A 19,798-nucleotide genomic window follows, 5' to 3' on the forward strand; every position below is an offset into this window, starting at 1 on the left:
TTTTCAGCATCCGTAGTCAAGTCACAGCCTTGGCGACTTTTCCTCGTGCCGTCAGATGAGTTTGGCACAGAAAAAAAGGTGCCAAGGGATCTGGATTATACTGCATCTCTTCCAGAGCATATTTATTTATTTGAGCAGGTTAAAGTAACGTCATTTTGAGAAAAAGCAAGTTTTACTATAGTTTGTTTCAGGTTAACTTTGCAGTGAAGAGAAAAGTAGAGAGTGTATTCCTTCGCCGCAAAATATAGTTCCCATATATCGGAGGTTTATGATGATCATTTATATAGAATATTTCAAATTTTTTTATGATTTTGAAAAAGATACAGAAAAAATACCGTTTTGAACCAATGTATATTCGTTTAAAATTTTTAAATTAGAAAAAATATTGGTTACCATCATTAAAAATCCATGGCGAGCTCAAGAACATTTTGGCGCGATTTCCAAGAAATTTTCCCCGTCAATATTACTATCATGCTTATTTTTGGTTGCACAGTTATGTATATATATTATATCGCCATTTTGTTGAATATTTCCAATACAATTTTTCATTAAGTTTTGCATGTAGTTATAGGCCTACACACCCAGACGAATATTCAATTAGTTTTTTTTTTCCCCGAAAATAACCTGCAACGAATTCAGATATTCACTCATAGATTACAGAAAGTGTTCCTCTTTCACGACAGCGTCGATACCGTTGTGAGAGGCTCTCTTTATGGGTGTAGGTTACGGTTCCAGGCACCCCCTTTTTTTATATCTATTTCTTGCCATGTTCATAGGATAGGGGTGGTTTCTGAATTCCAACAGCCGATAGCGGAGGGTGTTGACATAAGTAATGTCTCTTTTTCACCCACACCAACGCCATCTTCTCCTCCACAGCAGAGGCTGTTCTACCAGATGCCCCTTCAGTGTCTCTCCAGATAAATATAAATAAACAAGAGAGAGACACCCACAATGGTTTAGGCTTGCAGTGTATTTTTTCCTTCTGTGACAGTTGTATCTTTCTTTTCACCAGAGATAGACACGCTAAAACATTTTCCGTTCTGTTTGGCAATAATTGAAAAAGAAGAGGAATTTTGAATTGCAGATGGCCTGATGGAACACATGTTGGAGCAATAACAATTAATAAGTAATAGAGAATCCAATAGTTCTACAACTTCAAGTGAGGATTCCATAGAATGGGAATCCGTAAAAAATGACTAAAACTGTAGTGATAACAAGTGGCATCGACGTATATGCGTTCGGGTGGGTGAGTGACGGAAATTTCGGCAAGAAAAGAAAGAATTCTAAATTTTTCCGTATCATTTATTATTATTATTATTTGGGGCTATTCCCAAATTCAAATGTGAAAACCGGGTTAATAGGAGTTACTAAGACACTTTTCAATAAAAAAAAATTTCAAAAACCGCACTTTAATTTCTGAAAGTATCGACGATGGTTTTTTTTTTTTCATTAGCTAATTTTTTGTTGCTAACTGACTGCAATTTTTTCTACAAGCATTACGTTACACGTAAAAAAATGTTTTTTTCTGCGAGATTGGCGAGAATCAGCCATACCGATTCCCTCATAGCTTCCTCTTCACTGCAAAGTTAACCTGAAACGGACTATAGTATTGTAGTCATAGGTTCCCCCATGTTAAAAATTTTGTAATGCCACAATTTAGAGGCAAACTATTAAAGCTGTGGCTCTGTTCATTTTCTCTTTCAAAAGTTTAGCATTTCTAGATTGCATATCTGAATTTAGAATGTTGGAAATGTGACTTACGCCACTGTAATTATAACTAGTCTATATATCAGGAGGGGGACCATTGCATTACTTAAAATAGATCCCCTGGATTTTTTTTATTATTTTCAATCCATCCTGTATCTGGTCTGGAATGTTTAATCTCGATTTTTAATCTTGATCCCTTATTTAGTCTACAAATGTTATTGTTTTTGTCCTTCGTGTCTCCAATCATTTTTTTTTTTTTGCTTTAACTACTATAGTAATATCATTTTTTGGTGATGTGTTGGAGATACTCTCTTTGGGAATGAATATATTTGAAAGCATGGCTGTTTCACTCTTGGCAACTTTTATTCACGCTTTCTAACATTTTTCTTGCCAAAGAAAAAAATCGGCAACACATTGCCAAAAAGGGATTACACCATAGCTTAGGGAATCCGCAGCAACCCTTTTCCTAACAAACACTTATCTCTGGCTCTCCCAGAGTAGTTTAACAAAGAATCTGTTCAAAATTTTTTTTATCTAGGTGGCCACTCTGATCCTGACAAAGGTTGGAGGCACATCAGGGTGGTTCTCAATGTTGCACAGTTTGAGAACCCCCTGCTATAGCTTTTCCAAATAGCAACTCCTAATTTTCAATAACTGGGCGATTAAACTGTCTCAATATTTATTGCACAATTATTACGTACATAGTCACCCCAAAGCAGAATGCGCCACAATCTGAGACGTACGTCGCAGAACAATTAGCGCTACTGCAGAACAATTTGGAAGAATTTTAAGAAAAAGTGCAAAAAAAAAACACTATTACATGCATGGGGGTTTTTACTGCAGAACATTTCCAGTCAGCCAAGGGCTCGTCGCAGAACAGAGCTAAACATTCTGCTTTAGGGCATAGTCATTGCATGAGTTTGACATGGGGAGGAGGCTTGCAACTGGGGTCCGTTGCCCCACCCTTGTGGAGCAGAGAGCTAGAGTTCTACAACCCAGGGTGGTCATAATTTTTTTCTTTTTGAACACAATGAATTCCCCATAGAGGTCTCGGCCTGAGGCCCTTTAACAGGGTTGAGATTCAAAGATCTTTGGTTAGTAACTGAATATGTATTGCTCAAATTTTGGGGCCCCTTATTTGCCCATGTCCACATGGGCATATCGGAGCTTTGTACATAATAGCTTACTGCATTATTTAGGATTTTCTTCCACAAAATATAAGATTTTTTTTTAAAATAGAGCTTTACAAGTTTGCTGAACTGAAAGCCAACAACTGATTAAATTAATTCACGCGTTTTCATTCGAAGCTTTTCACAAAAATCTTAGGGAAACCACATTAGAGATTTAAACAAGTAAATATTTACCAAGATTTAACCAATTTACTCGCAATTGTCAATTTACATATCAGTTCACATACATTCCGCCATGCGGTAATACGTGCCGTAAACAAACTAACAGACAAATGGTGATGATGATAACAATATTCCAAATTTACTAAAATTTAAAAAAATCAGTTTTTGTGTTTTTAGTCAGTAAAATTATTTGAAGTTTAAAAAAAAATACTGTTTAAAATATTGTTAATTTAATCAGGCAATTTTTCCCCCTCAACAAATCCCCCCCGCGCCCATCTTTCTGCATCAATAACAAGAACCAATCGAAATACAGTTTTCAACAAGTCTGAAAAGTTAAAAGCCTGTTGATTGATCAATATCTACATTTTATTTTGTGTATCTGTTTTGACTTGACTATGTTATCCAGAGTTGTATAAAAGGACAGGCAAAACAATAAACTAAAAAAAAACCTCGTTTTTGCAGTTTATTGTTTGGATAATTTAGAATAAACAGTTTAAAAATCAAAAGATATCAAAGTGACTATTTGGCTTCATAAAAAAATTGAAAGCAGACCAATATTTTCACAGCAGCACAGTCAAAGTCGTCTATTAGTCATCGACGACCCTTTACTGTTTTTTTTTTGTTTTTCATAAAAAAATAAGTAAATGCTGCAACGATCTACATATTAATCAGTGAAAAAAACAGTAATTTTTTCTTAGATTATTTTCCAGGAAATTTAGTAATTTGAATTTATCTAATTATGTTTTGTGTATCTAAAATTTGTTTTAAGAAAAATGGTGTTGTGTAATGCTGAATTTCTCTTTCTTCCCCCTTTTCTCACAGGTGTGTATACGACGTCGAGTTAAGCGAAAAACTGCGAAATTCTATGTCCGAAATGCCATTGGGTTTTGCAACATGATCTCCCAACTAAAGATAATGGTCTAATCGATATTATATATCCTAAGCACTATGGATAAAGTGAAAGGGATGGAGAATGGTGAGTTGAAAATTTTCTTATCAGTAAGCATTGCATAAACCAGTGTTTTTCCCAAAGAGTTGGCGATTTGTTGGTTCCGGGAGGGGGTAGAAACTGGGTTTGTTTAAGTTGAGGGCAATATATCAAAGATTTGCTGAAAACTGGGCAAAACTGATTCTTGAAAAATATGTCACCAAACTGTTTGTAGATAGTGATTTGTTTGTGCCTCTTTGTCACATTGGAATATTTTGTTTGTTTTATTTGGTAATTTTACATACACACTGTAACCCTATTACTACATTTAGTAGATGACTGCTTAATTGTACATGCACCTCATACACATTCCTCTGCAGAATTTCAAACACATTGGTACATGTCCCAGCACATTGTGGCATGTGACTTATGTTGTGAGTGCATGTATATGCATGACCCTAATGTATTTATGTTGTAAGAGCTGTTTGTTTGTCAAACATAGGTGGAGATGGATTTGAAAAGCTGGGGAAGGGGCACAATGGTAATGCTGTCAGGAAGGGGGCAGGATGTGATGCAAATTCATTTATATGCATATACATTTGATCAGTTGGTTGAGTCATTGGAGCTGGGACCTCCATGCTGTCCTGTATCTCCGCTCATGTTGCTAAACCTGTGTTTTTCCGAAGTGCACAATTAAATGGTTGCGGGGGAGGGGGAGAGGTTGGAAGCTTACTTACTTACTTAACTGTACGTGTGCCTCTTACACATTCTTCTATGGGATTTCTAATGAACTGGTACATGCGCGAATGTGCTTGTACGTGTTGTGAACCTGGGGGCCATTTGCTGAAGTTAAGAAAGGCTACTAATGTCTCTACTCAGAGTGTATGAAATATGGAAGGCAGGATCATGTCTTCAGTGGTGTAGATGGTAGCACGCACTGGTATACAAGGGGACCTGAGTTTTGAGTCACGGTGGAGACCAGATGATTTTTCTTTCCGAGTTCACCTTGGCGTAAAATCCAGAAAATATCTGTTTCCGTGAATTATGAAAAATGTTCATTCTGCTGGAAATAGGGAGAAATATGAGTTTGTCGGTATGAAGTGCGACCTTCTCACAGACTCTGATGCACATTTTGCATCTGTTGTGTAGATATATCTCATCCACAAAATTGTTAAAGGGAGTTTGAGGGATTTTGTCCCATTTGTTCTTCAAGGCCATTTTGAATTCCTGCATGGTTTGAGGAGGGTTGTATCTTTGAGCAATATGCCTGCCTAGTGCATCCCAGCCATGCTGAGGGGAATTTAGGTCCCGCAAATATATGCAGGCCAAGCAGGGGCGGTCTTAGGGCAATGCAACCGGTGCAATTGTACCGGGTGCCAAATGAGAAGGGGCGCCGAAACAAGTTAAATATACATTACTAGAAAAATATCTTTAAGATACGTATTTATAAAAGAAAATAACTAACTAAATAAAATATACATGACAAATGATAGAGATGAGATTTTTTCCCCAAAAATATCACAAAGGTTTGAGTGTATATAGTATTACGGTTATTTTTCGAAAAGAAAATAATTGATGGGCAGTGTACCTATATACTTTTAGTACATAGCGACTTTAGTCAAATAAAAATATACACTCTCTCTCGAGCTCTTTTCGTTTACCTCTGCAGAAGATTTTGGGAGGGGGAGAAGCAATTTTTTTCTCTGCTGTTGTGCAGTAAAAAATAAAAATGATGGAGGAATCACACCCTTGGTCACCCAATTTTTCTACTAGCGAGAGCAAAAGTGTTTTCCTTTGTTGTGGGGAGTATTACAAGAATTGAAGGTATCTTCTAATACGGGAAAGATTTTGAGCCAGAGGCCTTTCATGCCTTTTTCCCCCCGACTTGTATTGCTTTTATTAAACACGCAGAATCGAATCACCAATACAGACAGTATTTTGAAAAAAAAAACCATTTAAGAAAGCAAATGAATGAATTAAAACCTATGATTAGCTGACCATTTTAAATAGGGATCCTGCACTTGGGCTTCATTCCTACCTGTCACACAAGGAAACCCATCCACTTTAGCGCCCCTGATCACTGGCCAGTCTCCCGACTCGCCAAACTTTCCTATTAGTTCAACCAGGAGCAGCTCGATGGCACTGGGTGTGCTCTAGAAGGGTAGAAGGGTGTCAAATCTGAAGTGAAAGGGCAAAAAAAATTATTTGTGCTCACTGTAGGAGGGGCGCCAAGTCTGAGGTAGACAGGGCGATAAAAATTTGGAGAAATGATTTCTGCCCCCTCTAATAGAAGTGCCAAATACGGCGTAAAAAGGTGAAAGAAATTACAGAAAATTATTTCTGCTCGCTTTAGCTGGGTTGTTATATCCGAAGTGGAAACAAAAAAAAAAAAAAATTGTTAAAACTTATTTGTGCCCTTTCTAGGAGGGGCATTAATTTCAAGGTTAAAAGGACGAAAAAATGGGTAAATGATTTCTGTCCACTCGGAGTGCCAAAGCAAGGTAAAAGGACAAAAGAAATTTGACATATGTAATGACATAAAATATCACTGTTCCTTTGAACGCATCAAAACGAAGCGATTGAAACAAAAGGCTTTTTTTAATTGAGGAGGTCAGGGGGCCCAAAAATAGGTCCCACTCGGGTAGAGATTTTGTCTCGAGCCGCCTCTGAGTGCAGTGTATGTGTGTGTGGAAAATTTTAACAAACCGCACATACACACAACTGAACATCTTTTCGGAGTTTCATTGATCTTGTTCCAGATACCCAGTGAGTAATGGTAAAGCCTCCTATTAGGCTCCTAGACAGTATCTCTGTCTAGGAGGCCTTGGTAAAGTGTGGCCACAACGGGACTCTAAAAAGACATTTCCTTTCAAGAAACTAATGAGGAACTTAAGTTAAAAATTTAATTTGATTTTTTTTCCAAGCGACTTTCAAGAACGGACGTAAACCTCAATATAAATTTGATTGAAGTGAAACTCTGGTGACCCTAGTGAAATTATCAATTTTAATTTTGTTGTATTAGTTTTCTATAAGATTTGTAAGAAATTTAATCATCTTAAAGAAAGTCATTTTGAAGGTAAATCATTTCCTCGACGTTAATTTTGAATAAGAGTTAAACAAAACCTATCAAATTTCGATGCTCATAATCCACAGATGCAAACTTCGCCAGTGTGAGGAGAAAAAAGGCACCATGTATGGTCCACAGCGGTATATAACCCACATGAGAAAATTTCATTTATCATTATAAAATCGCTCTCAAGGAGGAGGTGGGGGGGGGGGTTGTTGTTCAACAAACGGTTTTGTAGAGAAAATGTAAATTTTTGTACTGGCATCTACCCAATCTATAAATATTTAAGAAATATGTTTTTGTTAATAAATTTTTAACGTAATTATTACTAATGAAACCTCTGTCAGAAAAAAAAATAAAGCTGTGGATAAGATGCAGTGTTTTAAACGTGTAATCTACGGATTATATGCAGCAGAATACGTAGGTTAATGGAGACGTCCATGGAAATATGGAAATAAAGTAGTGTATGTTATGTATCCAAAACAAGGATACATAAACAAGGCAAATCCATTTTGTATAAGAGAAATTTCGGTTATGTATCTTCGTATATTTGAAATGAGGCTTTTAAAACTGATGAAATATGGAATTAAATGTATGTTACGGTAAATTTGTTGAATTGGTAAATCATATCGGTAATGCACAATCACCAATCGTCTCGGTAAGTTTGATAAATTTTGTGACATTTATCACCTTTACCAGCGATTATACATAACCTTTTTAGACCCTGTATGCACAAACGTGTGAGTTGCTTCTTTTTATTTTACATATTCTTTTTTTAACCTCAGGTATGCTCAGAATTGTGCATCATTGTTGAAATTAAAGCTGAAGTCCCTGAGGTTAAAAAAAAATCTACAGAGAGAAAAACAACCCCTTTCCAGTGGCGTCTTAACAAATGGGCCCACCCGGGAGCAGCCTGGAAGCCTCAAGAGTAGAGGGCCTCACGAAAATGAGATTTAGTTAAAATTTTCTAGAATTTACTTAGGTAGAGCCTCAGAAAAACCACTTGGCTCGGGGACCCATGATGCTCTTAAGACGGCCTTGCCCCTTCCCCAGGGCCGTAGCATGCTTTCTCGGGGGCAGTCTTTTCTTGGAGTCTCCTTGAAATGGTTATGCTCAGAAAAAAGAGTTACAAGCCCCCCCCCCCAATATTCGGTTCATTGCGCCACCCGGTGCTTTAGCTGGTATTTGCCTGCCCCTTCCGTTTCTTTGTACTGGGTCTGAAAGGTATAATTTCAAATGAAGTTCATGAGTTTTATAAATATGAAAGAAATCATACGGAAATATCACTTTAATTTAGCCACTTTCATTGTCATCTTAGCTCGTACGTAATGTGTGCACTTATTGACGTACGCAAAGGGGGGGGGGGTGGGGTTCTAACCCCCATCCCCTTGAGCCAAGATTATAGTGTTATTTTGTAGGAAAAAACTTAAACCCCCCCCCCCCTTCGAGAAAATTCTGCACGCTTATGCGTGCACTACACAAATTTTAATATAAAACTCAATTAAAATAACTGTGAAGAAGATAGATCCTTTTTGATGAGTATCCTGCATAAATGTGTGACATTTTGCTTTTTTAATGTTTTTAAATCGCTCAAATAAATCAAACAAGTTGGGTTTTTTTTCTTGTTTACAACTTAAATAGCAGTAACCCCATTCTAGAAGAAGTTTTTCTACTTCTTCATCCCTTAATATCCAACCAAGGGGTGTGGGGGGGGGGGAGACGATCACCACACCAAGAGTCTGATAATATGGTAGATTGAATCTGTCCTGTATTTTACAGGACAGTAATGACTAGCAAAAAATGCCTCACTCTGGATTATCGCCTGGGGGAGGGGGGTGCTGACTACTGTTTTTGCACTGGGCGCCACTAGGTCTAATACCGGCCCTGAAAAAAGGCCAAGGCATACGCTAAATATCTTCACTTGCCAGTGTGTCTGACAATTTGTCCTATGGGGGGACTGACATTTTCATCCATGGACACAAAGTCTGGACCAACTGCATTTCGGAGAAGATGGACATGACACAACATGAAGAATGTTGGTGCAATACTTCTGTGATTACCATATCTCCATTAAAGCTATAAAACAGTTCTCCCATTGTACATGATACCAGAACACACCCTTACTCCTTGGCCATAGTTATCAATTTCCTGGACATTCTGCTGATGGTAACATGCTCTCTCCATAGTAGGTGGTGTCTAGAATCACTGTTGATGTTGAAGTGTGATTCGTGAAAGAATATGACTTTGGACTACTGTTGCTGTTTGTCACTGGTGGCTTACCTATAATATTTACGAACTTCGTCACCATTTGGTTAGGATGTTGCTGTTCTCAACGAATATTCTTATTACACCTACATAATATTTTTTGACAATGATGTGCTTGTAGCGGAATGAATTTTACAGACTTTCTTGCACATAAGCCAACATTATTTAATTGTCGAGAAATGGTTCTCACAAATCCGTGAGAGCCCATATTCTTATCGAGGTTGGTGGCTGTGTGGCCAGCATGGTTTTCTAGTGTTAAGAGTAAACACAACAAAGCATAGAATAGAACAGCAATTTACTGAGCCTGTATTAGCCATTTCACATAGCTAGACCAAGGTTGGCTGTCCACGAATCCCTTCCAATGTTGCAGCTCGATGAGTTAGGAGAGGAAATACTAATGATTATACTCAAAAATGCTGGATCAATCAAGGGAATAGCTGTGAAATATAGTGTTGAGAAAAAATAGTTGGAGATGAAAAATGTGATAATGAACAGTTTCAAACTCGAAATGACTTAAAATCTCCTTTGCAAAGAAAATATACCACAAAAAAAATAGATTTTAAAATCTTGATGAAATAGTTTTTGTGCTGTTTAGGCAGCAGTGGGGATGGGGGTCTAAATCAGTGATTCCCAACATGGGCGTTAATGCAAGGATGACGTCACTCTCCACTACCATACGAAGGATTTAACAACTGGCTGTTGCGAAGATATATTTTCAACTGCCCCTGCGGGGAATCGAACCCACGTCCTTTCACTTTCTGGGTGAACGCCCTAGACCACTAGACTATAGAGGCACCGAATCTCTCAATCTTTCCTTGGAGCTCGTGTACACTGAAAGGGACTGTACATGGACGGCCGGACCAGACTCAGGCCAATAACTCGCAACAGCCAGTTGTTTTTTAATCCTTCGTATGGTAGCGGAGAGTGACGTCATCCTTGCATAAGTCGCCATCTGGTGGCAGCGTCAGCAGTTGTGAGCTTGGCCCGAGTCTGGTCCGGCCGTCCATGTACAGTCCCTTTCAGTGTACATGAGCTCCAAGGAAAGATTGAGAGATTCGGTGCCTCTGTAGTCTAGTGGTCTAGGGCGTTCACCCAGAAAGTGAAAGGACGTGGGTTCGATTCCCGCAGGAGCAGTTGAATTTTCTCTCTTTCCAAAAAAGAATATATCTTCGCAACAGCCAGTTGTTAAATCCTTCGTATGGGCATTAATGCCCCCTGAGTGGAGATGGAATGTTCCAGGGGGTAAAAAAAATTATGAAGAAGGGGACGATGGGACAAAAAAAAGTTGAGAAACTGGTCTAAATAATCTAATAATCAATAGTCTTTCGTTTCATTTTTCAGAAATTTGACCATCAATTGAAACTGGGTGTTGATGATTCTTTCATAGTGAGTGAATTTGACTCAACAAATTTTAAAAAGTGGCATGTGTGGAAGTAAAGAGATCAGGGGTCTGTCCAGACATTTTTTGTAGGGTCCTGTTTTTGTGAAAAGTTTCCTTATTTTTGTGAAAAGAGTCTTTTAATTTTGTTAAAAATGAGTAGTTTTGTGGGAAGCAAAATATAATCTAGTTAATTTATTACAAAATAAATAAAATGCTGAGTTTATGGTTTCATTAATTTGTATTTTGTGTACAGAGGAACAACTATCTGGCTGCTATTCTGTATTTAGCCCATTCAGTCTTTTTGCTGAGTATTCGGTTCAGCCGAAAAATGCTTAGGTATTCAGCTGAATATATTTGCATAAATCTAAGTACATAAAAGTGATTTACAAAAAATTATATCAATTGGAATTTTTCCAATAAATTAAAAATTTACTGATTATAGTTAATTGTGTGGTGTATATCCCTTTCTGTGAAAGAGGTTATGTCATTAGAAACATCAAACTGAAAACAGAATCCTACTGCAATAAGGTGGAAGTGAATATAAGTTATGCACAAGTTCATTAACTAAAGTATGTATCGAGACAAGTTACATATTGAGCTACTGAAAGGGGCAAAAAGCATCTAAAGAGTAATAATAAGAAAATAAGTAGTAAATCTTATAACGCATTACTAGTTGAGAATAAATAATAATTGCCGTTTTCCTTATTAGATAAAAAATTGTAACAAATGTTGAAAATTAAATTGATTCTGTGAGTAATTAAAATGCAATATACCATTTTATTTGATTGTCAGTATTATGGCAATAAAATGTTTTCAATTACTAGTATTTTTATATGTAAATAATAACTGCATAATTTTAAATTTAACTGCATAATTTTAAAATTTTATATCAATTGTTTCAGATTATCAATAATTTTATTTCCAATTGAAAACACCATTTTTATTTTAAACTGTGATGAATTTTAAGAAAATTAGTATTCATTCAAAACAGTGTTGTGAAGGGCCTGGGAAACGGTCCAAATTTTGGACCTGTTTTTGGTTATGTAAATAAATATGTATGGAGAAAATCATCAACAGGAAAAAAATTTCTATCCATGGGGTTATTTATCTATTTTTGGCAAACTCGGCCCATGTTGTTTTTGATCGGCAAAGCTTTTTTTCAACCTTTCAACTTGGATTTGGCACTCCTCCTAGAGTGGCAGCCACACGGGTCCAACAGCCTAAGAGCTGCCTGGTCATTATCCCAAAAAATAAATTTACCTGTGATTGGTATAGGCATAAAGTTGTATCCAGCAATGAGCCTGACCCCCCACCCACTCCCAATATTTGTTATCTCCATAATTCCTATAGAAATATTGAGTTTGCTTCAATAACCAAATCTTTCAACAAATGTTTTCAGGTCTATGGTGATTGGCATTGTGTTTTATATTTTTATTTCTCTATTAACTAAGTTTTTCGATATCCAAGTTAACTTGAGACCTTGGGTTGATCAATTTTCTAATGTATTCCTCGTAGCTTGATATCCATGACCCACACTAGGGTGGGGCTGACAGGGTTCCAGCTCGGGATGCCTGTTATCATTTTTAGTTTTTTCATTCAATAAATCACTATGGGTCCTATCAAACATCTGACAAGGATACCCTCCAAAAATCCCAGCCTAGGGGCTGTGCTTATACTATATCTGTGGAATTTTTCGCTCCTCCTCCTTTGCAACTACTCCACTCCTTGTGTGTTTAATGAGTAGCTTTCAATAAGACCAACCCGACTCATTCAACCAATTCTTGACAAATATTAAAAATTCTTCCTGATTTTTTCCAAAATTTTGCCCATTTACAATCCGTAGCTCAATCAAATAGAATATGTTTTATTGTTATGGTTCAAAATTTCTTGGGGACCTATCCCACAAAATAGAACACCTCATCTGCCTATGTTTTTGGAATCATTTTCATATTTCAATACAGTATAACATTGATTATCCGAACACATAGGGATTGAAGGGTGTTCGGAAAATCGATTTCGAAACTAACTCGATAACGCAAAGGAATAAATTGAAATTAGCAACAAAAGCCTTAAAATAATTAAATTTAGCCGATTTATTCTGAAAAGTAAACTAAAAAAAAGCGGTGTCCCAAAAAAAAAAAAAAAAAAAAAAAATGGTAAGGAAAAAAATAAAATGGTAAAAGAAATATATATGTGCATAATAAGTGGCCAGCGGAAGTGTCTAAAGTCAGAAGAGTGTTCCTGGAGCCACTTTGTAGCAATTCTGGACGTGTGGGATGTCGCATTGTCCTGTTGAAATTGTCCCAAGTCCGTCGGAATGCACAATGGACATGAATGGGTGCAGGTGATCAGACAGGATGCTTACGTTCCTGTCACCTGTCAGAGTCGTATCTAGACGTATCAGGGGTCCCATATCACGCGAACTGCACACGCCCCATACCATCACAGAGCCTCCACCAGCTTGAACAGTCCCCTGTTGATATGTGGGGTCCATGGATTCATGAGGTTGTCTCCATACCCGTACACATCCACATGGGCGGAGATACGGGGGGGGGCGTGGGGGGGCATTGCCTCCCCAGTGTCAAAGGGGGAGTCGACTGATCTAATGTATATATGAGCTGACATCATCATCATCGTGCCCCCCCCCAGCAATAATGACCTTGCCCCCCCCCCCCCAGACTTTCAAGTCAATTCCGCCTATGCACACCCATCAGCTCGAAGCAATTGGAACCGAGACTCGTCAGACCAGGCAACGTGTTTCCAGTCCTCAACAGTCCAATGTCGGTGTTGTCGGGCCCAGGCGAGGCGTAAAGCTTTGTGTCGTGCAGTCATCAATGGTACACGAGTGGGCCTTCGGCTCCGAAAGCCCATATCGATGATGTTTCGTTGAATGATTCGCACGCTGACACTTGTTGATGGCCCAGCATTGAAATCTGCAGCAATTTGCGGAAGGGTTGCACGTCAGTTGCCGTTGGTCCCGTTCTTGCATGATCTTTTTCCGGCCGCAGCGATGTCGTAGATTTAATATTTTACCAGATTCCCGATATTCACGGTACACTAATGGTCGTACATGAAAATCCAAATTTCATCGCTGCCTCGGGGATGCTATGTCCCATCTCTCATGCGCCGACTATAACACCACGTTCAAACTCACTTAAATCTCGATAACCTGCCATTGTAGCAGCAGTAACCGATCTAACAACTATGCCAGACACTTGTTGTGTTATATAGGCGTTGCTGACCGCAGCGCCGTACTCTGATTGGTTCCGTATCTCTTTATTTGCATACGCATGCCTGTACCAGTTTTTTTGGCTCTTCAGTTTACTAAAAAGGGCTCCGCCATAGAAATTATACACTGAAAAGGGCTCGCGAGTCAGAAAAGGTTGAGAACCGCTGGTGTAGACCATAGTTTCTCCATAGGTCCCTTTTTTGTCCCATCGCCCCCTTGTTCAGAAACTATTTTCTCCCATCGCCCCCCAACGCAATCTAACCCATAGTATCCTATGTTATATCCGTAGCTTGTACCGCCCCCCCCCCCGCCCCTCCTCGGAACATTCCATCGCCCACGTTGGGAATCACTGGTGTAGACGTACCTTTAGGCTACAATAACTCTAGAAATAGCTCTCATATGCCAGGATTTCTCTACGTTTTCCAACTTTTCCGAGAGACGTAACTAGGGGTTCCGTTTCCGCGGAAAAAAACAGAATCTATAGCAGTGGCAAACAGTTCCAAACATATTCTAGGATAGTGTTTGGTTCTCCAGAGCATGGATCAGCAGGTGTAAGTGTGCAGCGACTCACAAGCCCCTTGTGATGTTGAAGGAGAGGTTAAAGGGTGGTATTGGCGCTCTCTCTGATTCGGGGCACCAGACCCACCTGCTGCTCCTTAGTTGCAGGTCCGTAGCCAGAAATTTCGTTTTGTGGGGCAAAGTGATAGAACAATAGATTTGGTAATCTTTTTCCCCTTTTTCGGTCATTTTCTCACATTTCGGGGGGGGGGGGGAGACCAGACCCCCCAAGTCCTCCCTACCCCCCCCCCCCCTCCGCCAAGGCCTTGGGCCCTGAGGATCAGTAGTTCGAGAGTTTCACATGACCTAGAGCAGGGCCGGAACTAGGGGGGGCAGGGGGCAATTTCTCGGCGGCAATTTTAGGTGAGAACACAGAACACCCTTATAAAATTATCGAATTTTAAAGTTGTGGGGGGTGACAAAATAATGTTGACCCCGGCTCAGGGTGTTGAGAACCGTGAGGTTCCGTATGAACTTTTCAGGGGGTTCATGTCATGCCAGAGGTCTTCAACCTCCTTCTAGTCGCGAGCACTGCCTGAACCCATCATCAAAAGAAGAGCATCCAAGTTTGACATTCGAATGCATGCCTTTAATGGAATTCCTACAAGGTGTTTAATTGGAACATTGAACAAGTGCTCGCGAGCACGAAATCGGACACGAGCATTGAGCAACGGGTTGAAGATGTCTGGTTTCAAATTTTTCAAAAACCGTCAAATTTTTCATTGGTGTTAGTAGGAGTTTTTCCAATGGTAGAGAAATATTTATGTTTGATTTGAATTTTGCACGGAGGAAACTGCTGCTCCAGGACATGTTTCCAAGCGGCCACGGTATTGGAGGATTAGAGGCTGTGAAATTTTTAACATGCGGGGAAAGAAAAACTTACGTCGTCTATAATAACTGTATCCTCTTTACCAGAGCCGTTTCAACGAGTTTCGGTGGGGAGGGGAATTGAGAGGATTTTTTTTTTTTGTATTAAAAATATTTTTACATGCGTATCAATACAAATTTACCAGATTTAGGATTCAAAAGGTACATTCACATATGCACATAGAGATGCTTTTCTAATTATTTGAGGGGGAGTGGATACGCGTGCCTTTCAACATTCGTTGACCTTTGATAAGCGTACTGACTGAATTCTTCATTTTCATCATATGTATCGTAATTACTGAGATGCTTCAGATAAATTTGAAAATAATGAGCCTTGTGACGTTGGAGAATCTTCGTTTCCAGTGCCAGTACGTGGTGAAATTCATGTTATCACGAAATAAATCATCGGATTGACTATTACTATTGTTCTATTACTATATTTTTCGACTTTTTGTTTGGACGATTCTTAATATAACATAACAAATTTTTTACGATTGTTTGAGTCGATTTGTGGTAGATGGCAGCACAATTGATCGTGGTTGTGTGACAAGGAAGTCCTTTTACTTTCATTTCTTTTCCACTATTATATATTTATTATCAGAAGGAAGGTTTTATTTCTATCAGGATTCCCACACGACGGTTTCACACCCCCCCCCCCCCATTTAAACTAAATGTTGAGTATAAATATGTGGTCCATACCTGATGAAAAAAAAAATGTCATTAGGATTTGGGCTAAATGATGTCAAAATTGTGATTTCGTTCTGAATTAATTGAAATTTAAATACTGAGAATTGTAAGGTATCAATGTCTTAAAATTTTTAAAAGAGAACTAAAAGGATGGGAGAATTCCAAAAATTTTTGTTATGAGAAATTTCTCCACGTACAGTATATACAATGCGAGTTGCTCCGAGCAATGAAGGTAGGGGACCAGGCCTGATGGCTTGGAGCCTCAATCATAGGGATTGAGGCCCGGCGCAGTCGGCCCTCCCCAGCGTGGTCCAGCCCCTCGGGGTAAAACGCTTACATCCCTCTTGGGATAGAGCGTGGATCATGTCTGGTCTTACTGTATATACAATGAGCACCGCTTATAACGTTTTTCAAAAGACCGCAAAGAAAAACATTCTAAGCAGGAAAATGCTTCAAACTGGAAATCTCGATAGATATTAGTAACAGTTGGGACCACGAAAATGAGTCGTACTAAGATGGGAAACATTCCAAGCGGGAACTTTATAATCGGGATCCACTATATTCTTTTTTACTGCACTTCATTTGTAAAATATGTATGCCAATGTGGGGCCGGATGGAAAAAATATCTTTGGGGTTATTTCTAATTATGGCAATTTCTGATTTACGAGGTTTTTTTGCAAAATTACGAAGTTTTTTTTGCCAAGTATACAAATGGGTTGTTATGCTGTGAATAATTGTGTTGTTTTTAATTTAAGTCTTATTGCTTAATTAGAAACCCAGGTGCAGACTATGAACAGATTTATGTTACTTTTTGTGTAGTAGTAATTGATTGCGTTAGACTAATTTTGATCGATTTCTGTGCTCATTTATTTTTTTAACGAGGAGCGAAAGGTCATATGTTTAACCAGCAGACTACTACTACTAAACCACACATGCACTTCGTTCATATTCCTCTGCGAAACCTCTAACCGTAGGCAGAGATAGACTTGGAAGTCTGGGGGGGGGGCACGATGATAATGATGTCAATTCATATATGCATATATAAATTAGATCAGTCAACTTCACCTTCGACGCGGGGGGGGGGGGGCGTATCTCCGCCCACGCCTCTAACAAATTGGTACATGCGGAATGTGCGTGTACGTGTCGTGAAACCTGACGTGAAGTTTGTTTATGTGTAATGCTTGTTATGAGTAGAGCTGCCATCTGCCACCAGTTTTTCTAACTATGAGTGAAGTGTAATGATTGAATAATTTATCGTTGTAGGCCTGTTGCTGTTTGTGGCGAGACTTTTTAATAGGGAGATCGGCTCGCATTTGCGCCTCGAATGTGGGAACCACAGGAAACCAACTTCAGCCGACCACCACTGCGGCGACGGTGGGGTAACCAGCAGACTAAATTTCAATGAAGCGACTGAAAAAGGGCGCGGTACCCAGGTCGATAAGATACTCGCCGAAAGGGTGTTAAGAGGTGGCGCGAGTTCGATACCCGGTTCGTCCTTGTATGAAAACATTCCTGACACAGGGGTACAACGGAAACGGCGACATAACCACAGAAAAGATTGCTACTGCAGGGAGTCCCACATCGAGGGGGGTTAGCGTACCAACCTCTCGGTGAGTGTAAAAACAAGCCTGCCGTTCGGAATCGGCAATAAATTGTAGGTCCCGGTCTAATTAGCCCTCGTGTGCAGAAAATGACCGTGGTGGGACAAAAATTATTAAATGAACGACCGAAAAAAGTCAGGGAAATGCAAAATTGCCAAGGCAATTTGGTAAACGTCAGGAAAATTTGTAAATATTTGATAAAAGTCGAAGAAAAATTCTGTGAAATGTAAAATCTAAAACTTGTAAAAGATTTGGAAGGTAAAAAAATTTTAAATTATATTTATTTATTTATTCGGGGGTTTTGGTCGGAATGACCTGCAGTTTTTGATGGGAACCTTGCAAACCTATAGATACTCTACTATCTATATACAGGGGGGGGGGGGGGGCAAAAAGTCCGTAGAAACTGTAAATAAATAATCCACACCACAGTATGTGCTCCACAATGTGTTATCCTCTGTGGTGGTGGGCATGTGGGGAGCACATACTGCTGTAACAAACGATTTTGAGGCATTCTGTTCGTTATTTGCGTATTTTTTCTTTGACTACGTCAGCACCACCATCACTCCACCTCTGTGGTGTGGAGCACATACTGCTGTAATGAAAGATTTGTAGGCATTCTGTTTCGTTATTTGCATATCTTTTCTTTGACTTGTGTACATCGGCGCCACCTATCGGCTGTTTTTAGTTATTTTTTACCGTCTTAAAAAATTCCCGTGACCTAGCGATGCTAACCCTGCAAACCATTTTTTATTTCGGTTATTTTGCCTGTTTTTACGAATTTTTAAAATTTCTAGTGATTTTTTGCCCATCCTGTATATAAAATAACATGACCTAAGTGATTCATCTTCGCCTAGCCGAAACCACTAAAAAATAAATGAAATTTGGCCAGTAGTTTCATTTCATGATGTAAGGACAAACTAAGAAGAGGTTTTTCAAAATTCGACTCCCACGGTGGTCATAAGGAGGGTTCATGTAGAGAAATCACGTCAAGTCGAAACGAAATCACGCCGAGCCGAAACCGCTGAAGCTATAAATATGAAATTTCGTCAGTATTTTTGTATTGTAACTTAGAGACTCACTGAGAAGGAATTTTTCAAAATTCAACCTCTAAAGGCCCCTTTATACGTACGCTTTTGCGCGCGCGATAGCTGTAAACAACTTCAGAACCGCCTTCAAGATTGTGCGTGTAACGGCGAAAAAGTGTGCGGAAGAGTGCGCGCTGAAACTGGTCATTCCAGCGTTCAATCGCGAACTCTAAATTGTACGTCTAAACGCAAACCCGCCCTACAGGCAAAAACGGGGCGAATCCCTCGTCTCCTGCGTCGTCTTTCTTCATTATCGTTCTAAAAAAAAAGAAGATGTATACAATATAAATAATTTTTTTCAGCGATAACATTGATTGCAATTTTTTTTAGTCTTTTTGACTATTTTTCTTCCTTTTTCCAACGAATTGTTTTTTTAAAGAAATAATAAATTAGTTTTTCAAATGCTGTAATTACATTTATTAGGTTATTGCAATAATTTTCGAACTTTGATTTGATTCCTTTATCTACAAACATTATTATATCAGATTTATAGATATACTAAATTACTATTATTATTTTGGTAACTTCACAAGCTTTCGTTTACCCTCAGGGTGTGGGAAAAATTTAAAATAGTTCAACTAGGGGCTCTTAACGCATAAGTTCAATTTTTTCTTTTTAAAGAAAATAATTGCTTTTTTTAGTAGAAAATAAATATTTTAAAAAAGATCAGTTTCAAAATTTGAAATTAACGATAGAAGTATGTACATAAATCCATAATTAATGCAAACTAATGCGAGAATTGATGAAAGAAATTATTCCAAAATTAATAAAATCCAGAAGTGAAGAAAGAAATAATTTCAGAATAGATGAAAGCCTTTCAATAGGGGGGCCCCTTTTGATTTGGCACTCGTTCCATTTCCGTTCGTTCACCCGTTAAGACGACTACCACAGGCTACAGAAATTTTGAAAAAAAAAAAACCCTTCATTTTATTGAATTTATTCAATAAGCATATTTTTAAAATTGGAAATAGATCTGGGGAACACATAGTTGATGTTTTTAAGTCGCTGCTAAAAAGGTTAAGAACATCTGATTTAAATTTGACGGCATAAATGTGACTTCAACACATTAGA

The 19,798-nt window shown here is 38.6% G+C and overlaps 2 protein-coding genes across 3 annotated transcripts in view; one reads left to right on the top strand and one right to left on the bottom strand.

Annotated features, from left to right (window-relative positions):
• The window catches only part of LOC149064488 (U3 small nucleolar RNA-associated protein 14 homolog A), a 35,276-nt gene extending 31,963 nt beyond the window's left edge, over nt 1-3,313 (bottom strand). Inside the window, exon 1 of the mRNA XM_089254958.1 lies at nt 3,072-3,313. The gene's annotated coding sequence lies outside the window, so the exon portion shown is untranslated. The remainder of the gene's footprint in view (nt 1-3,071) is intronic.
• Nucleotides 3,314-3,602: 289 nt separating this feature from the next.
• LOC149064490 (trithorax group protein osa-like) overlaps nt 3,603-19,798 on the top strand; it is a 115,341-nt gene continuing 99,145 nt past the window's right edge. The window contains exons 1-2 of one of the 2 annotated variants that reach the window (XM_089255303.1): nt 3,603-3,742; nt 3,882-4,035. In XM_089255303.1, the coding sequence (XP_089111429.1) occupies nt 4,008-4,035 (28 nt within the window). In that variant the 5' untranslated portion in view covers nt 3,603-3,742; nt 3,882-4,007. Of the gene's footprint in view, nt 3,778-3,881; nt 4,036-19,798 lie in introns of both variants that reach the window. The other variant, XM_089255304.1, reaches the window with a different exon arrangement.

This window comes from Pholcus phalangioides, unplaced genomic scaffold (genome assembly GCF_987345545.1).
Source record: "Pholcus phalangioides strain wild (caught in Gottingen) unplaced genomic scaffold, Ppha-v1.0 ptg000042l_1, whole genome shotgun sequence".
NCBI lineage: Eukaryota > Metazoa > Arthropoda > Arachnida > Araneae > Pholcidae > Pholcus > Pholcus phalangioides.